The following is a 4,972-nucleotide window of genomic DNA, read 5'->3' on the forward strand; positions in this document are numbered from 1 at the left end:
CGAGCATCGCTTATGTTCACGAGCATCGTTCATTTCACGAGTGTAATGAAGCTCGTTGCTTCCTTGGGTTCATTTTTAACAAGTGGGAGGTACTCTCCTAAAAACACTCCTATCAATCAACCAACGTTTATTCAAATAGAACGAAATGAAACAGTTAAACATCAATACGAAAGAACAATTCAGAGGAACACTAAGTATATATACTTAGCATCATAAATACATATTGCGGGTAGACGCTTAACCGTCTCAACATGAGTTAACACAGGTCCAAAAGAACAGACTAGACAAGGCCATGCAGGAGCATATGTTTAGTCTTGAAATGCCTCGTACCCTACGGAACAACTGATATCTAAAAGCGACTACCGTCCGTTGAAAAGATCTGTTCAAAAGGCCAGTCTAGTCAAGAAAAGTACAAGAATCGGCGACAGGCCTATCCAGGCCTATTCTTTAATGCCGAAGATACTATACTACTATACTATACTTCTGGACTCCTTGATCCGAGAACATCCCGGACAGGATCTTCAAGCTGGACCTTCAATCAGGTCTACGGCCCGCTCTCCAGAAGTACACAAGATTCCAGCTCAGCAACCCTACACGTGAAATAAATCATATTTCAATACTAACTGCTTATGTTCATCAAATACGAAATGATAATCACAGTTGAATTAATTCCTAATTTGTGCACAGTACGTTATAATCAAACCTTTAATTCACTATTATGTTCGCAGTAAGCATTAGTTTCGTAACTCACCAATAAAGGCAATGCTTGTCAGCTATGCTAAAGTCAAGGTTTGCTACAGCAAGTTGATAGTGCCGTTAAATGGGTTGCTCACTGTGTAACTACCGGCTTCCAACTGACGTGTCGCGGTCTAATACTAATGTTGTCGCTTCTCATTCAGTGCCTTCTAGAAGTTATTTTACATTCCTGATTTTACATCCTTACAACGAGCATTGCGTTTGATCACGAGCATCGCGTTTGTTCACGAGCATCGCTTTTGTTAACGAGCATCGCGTTTGTTCACGAGCACCGCGTTTGTTCGCGAGCATCGCGTTTGTACACGAGCATCGCTTTTGTTCACGAGCACCGCGTTTGTTCGCGAGCACCGCGTTTGTTCGTGAGCATCGCGTTTGTTCACGAGCATCGCTTTTGTTCACGAGCACCGCGTTTGTTCGCGAGCATCGCGTTTGTACACGAGCATCGCGTTTGTACACGAGCATCGCGTTTGTACACGAGCATCGCTTTTGTTCACGAGCACCGCGTTTGTTCACGAGCGTCGTTCGTTTCCCGAGCATCAAGTTTGTTCACGAGTATCGTTCATTTCACGAGCATCCTTAATTTCAGAAGCTTGTTCAAGCCAACATCAAAGAATCCATCCTTGTTTCCATGTGATGCTTAGTCCGATAGAACCTACACAGTTTTCCCGATTGGCGCATCATCAACGTCTTTCAATTCCTGACTCTGATTTAAATTTTTACCACAAAATTACGGATTGGAAGGTTAAGCTTATATGGTGTCTGAAGGCGTCATACTTTTTTTTGAACGTGTCTGAAAGTCAATTTTAGTGAAAAATTTGTTGGAGAAAAAAATTCTGTTGACCTATTCTTTTCTACATGCCTTTGCAGGAAAATTCTCTTCTCATTTGGGATTAAATTTAAACTTAACTCTTTCGCGACCAATAATAGCGACCTGGCGAAGTCACCGTTCTTTCGTGTAAAAACATTAAATTTCATGTGGTATTTTTCCATTACGGAAATTTAGTCATTGAAAAACGTTGACAGCTGGCATTTTTATTCATCTGGTCATAGATCAGAATGAAATTAAAGGCGATCTAAAGGTCCAATTGAACTGATAAGCTTTACGTATAAATGAAAAACGCCATTTTTCTAGGCGATATATAGTATGTATGTGTTCAGCTGGACTCTATATGATGGGATGAATATGAGAATAAAATAAATCTTCAGGAAAAAATCATACTAAATTTGTTAGAGAATTTATTTAGTTTTCCATATAGTTCACACATATTTTATATATTTTTATTCGAATATTCTATAGCTGATATCGAATCAAACAATAATGATTAAATACCGTTAATTTGCTAACTTCATCAAGTAATTAGGCGTCATAAGTTTTTATGGCAATCAAATCGTTATTAAAATTGCTCGTTAAACTTTTATCGTCGTCGTCGTTATCGTAGGTCCTGGCAAATTAGGCTGTTTCAGTTTTTTCTGCATTCGAGTCGCTCTGAGTTGTGGTTGCCGAAACGCTGTCGCTCGCACCATCGCTGCTGCTGCAAGACAAGCATGGAAGTTTCTTCTCGAGAGCCGCGCGGTATTTGGGGTGACTGATGGCGTACACGATGGGGTTGTACACAGCGTTGGCTTTAGCGAACAGGGATCCCCAAATGGTGAAAAGGGGATTTATCATAGGTTTGTTCAGCATTCCAGCAAAGTTGATCACCAGGTAGGGAGTCCAAGCGATGAACCAAAGGGCAACGGTAGTGAGAGCTACCTTGGCAAGTCGGCATTCGGCGGAGGTCTTCTGGGCTTCTTCGTTTCGCAGAGATTTGACTCCCATTTTCTTGGCTTGTTCTCGCATCTGCTTTTCATGAGCGAACACAGCAGAGACAATGAAAGTGTAGTAGTAAATGATGAGGATCAAAGGGAGGAAGTATACCCAGGCACCATAAACGTACAAGTAGCTTTGGGACACCCATCCTTCCGTCAGGTAATCCGTGCCGCAGGCTGTCAAGTTTCCTTCTGGTACGTAACGGTTCCACCCGAAGAATGGAAGTAAAGTCCACGCCAGCGAGAAAACCCAGACGAGCATGATTCTGATCAGGGCTCCTGTGTTCGTTAGAGGCGTTCCGGAGACCCCTTTAACGATGACATTGTAACGATCTGCCGTGATGAAGACCATGCTCCAAATGGAGGCACATCCAAACAAGGATCCAAAGCATCCATAGATTTCACAAAAGAGGGCACTAAAGGCCCAAGTACCATAGTAACAACTGGTAACCATGGGTGGGAACATTGTTGCCATCATTCCGAAATCAGACAGAGCGAGGTTTACGACCAGTAAGTTAGCAGGTGAACGAAGACTCTTCGTGTTCAAGAACACCCACATGACGATAGTGTTTCCTGTGATCGAGAGGATCCCGAGCACCGTGATTGTGAATCCAAGTAGCCCATACCACATGGGGTTTAAAGGAGGGAACTGGTACCAGTGAGGATCGATCATGTGAAGGATCTCTTTGGGTGCGGCGTCCACCACCGTGAAGTTGCCGAAGGGGTTGGTCGAAATATACCCAGCATCGGGCATGGAATTTCCGGGACGGTTCATCCACTGAGACATCTGGAAGAAATTGATTACATATCAATGGCCAGCTATGGACTGATATGTTAAAACTTACTTTACTTGAGTTACTAAAGTCATTTGAGACTTCATCGAAAAAATTTAGGTTGCAATATATATTTTGTATAGGAGCTGCAATATATTTAGGTTATAAATTTCACATTTTTGTGTCATGTTCATGTGAATATTCAACAGTTTATCTCTAGTTTTATGGTATCTTACCGAATTACAGAAAACTATTAAACAAAAATATTGCACTTCCTTAGAATCGCTTATGCAAAGTAAGCAAATTTGCACATCTAAGACCACCTTTAACTATTTACTCGTATAGATAAATACTACCAGTATAGATAGATACTTCATTTGCTCCAGATGGGACATAATGAAGATTACTTTGATTGCCGCTAAAACAAGGATAATGAAATTCCCGATTAAACACTTACCTTGGTTGTATACTTGGTTGATCCTTACAAAGTTTTAAAAATTTATGCCTTTTTAAGTTAAAAGTTCACTCAATGCCCATGAGTTGCGGGGTTCTAAACATAACCCACAACCTGACCTCCAAGTTATTCCTTCAACTTCTCAGGAATCTAACGTTAATCAACGTTAAAAATTGTTTTGTTAAATAATTTAGATGGATGATCACTACGAAGCTGGTGCAACGAGCGATCTACGGCCCGAACAAGAACTGCTACATAAGCGCGTCTCATTATTTATGTGGCTGACGCCTGCAGCAGCTTTGGTCGTTAATCTCATTAGCGATGTACGGCTTCTAATCCGCTTATCAAAAGACCAAAATAATTACCTACGACGCAATTTTATCTTTAGGATATATTTTTTGCACTGTTCTAGCGAATGCTTGACATTCATGGCAAGGCATTGCTAGAATAGTTCGTTGAATGCTTGATATGCATAATGAATTACTGCTTGAATTAATAATTGTATGAAATATCAATAATCACAACCGCTTAAACGGTTGTGCGATTTTTCGTTTAGCTATTCTTAACTATTTAATTGTGTCCTCGGGTATCAAAAAAACTGTTTTTTTTGTCTTTTTCCAGCTACAATTTTATCAGTTGTCATCAAAAAATATAACGAAGATAATTAATCAATATTGTTATTGAAAGTATGGTAAATACGTGAAAATATGAAATACCATTGATATCATGCATGACGCTACGGACTGTGATTTTTAACGTAGAAAATTACTGTAATTAAAAAAAATGTTATCTCTTCAGGTTGCAGTCATGTAATTTGATTGCTACTTAAAGAAGTTTCTAGTTATAATATATTAGCCTAATTTTTTGGTTAGTGATTTTAGCAGAAAGGCTTTTGATGATTATTACGATCAGAAGCATGCGTACAGTAGCATAGACTGCTACTCGTTACTCGACTTGCAGGCAAATAATTTTATATTTAAATTACATTAAAGTCATTTAATCTAAATTTACAAGTGAAAATACCTGAAAATTTTAAATAGTAGATATACCTGAAATACCTGGAAATTTTCAATCGATTTTCTTGGTATCTTTGTACCTAAGATTTTTATGCAATTTCTTTCGCGTTTAAATTCTCGTCAATGATGCACCAGGTCTGCATTTGGGTTCTTTCTTGTGTGAC

At 39.5% G+C, this 4,972-nt stretch overlaps 1 protein-coding gene across 1 annotated transcript; it reads right to left on the minus strand.

The window, feature by feature from the left end:
* Positions 1–1,964: 1,964 nt before the first annotated feature.
* On the minus strand, positions 1,965–4,024 carry LOC108673007 (rhodopsin). The gene is made up of 2 exons (XM_018160771.1): positions 3,796–4,024; positions 1,965–3,352 (listed from the first exon to the last, which is right to left on the minus strand). Exon 2 carries the CDS (start codon positions 3,350–3,352, stop codon positions 2,207–2,209), a length of 1,146 nt encoding a protein of 381 aa, XP_018016260.1. The 5' UTR covers positions 3,796–4,024; the 3' UTR covers positions 1,965–2,206.
* Between the last annotated feature and the right edge of the window lie 948 nt (positions 4,025–4,972).

This window comes from Hyalella azteca, unplaced genomic scaffold (genome assembly GCF_000764305.2).
Source record: "Hyalella azteca isolate HAZT.00-mixed unplaced genomic scaffold, Hazt_2.0.2 contig15775, whole genome shotgun sequence".
NCBI lineage: Eukaryota > Metazoa > Arthropoda > Malacostraca > Amphipoda > Hyalellidae > Hyalella > Hyalella azteca.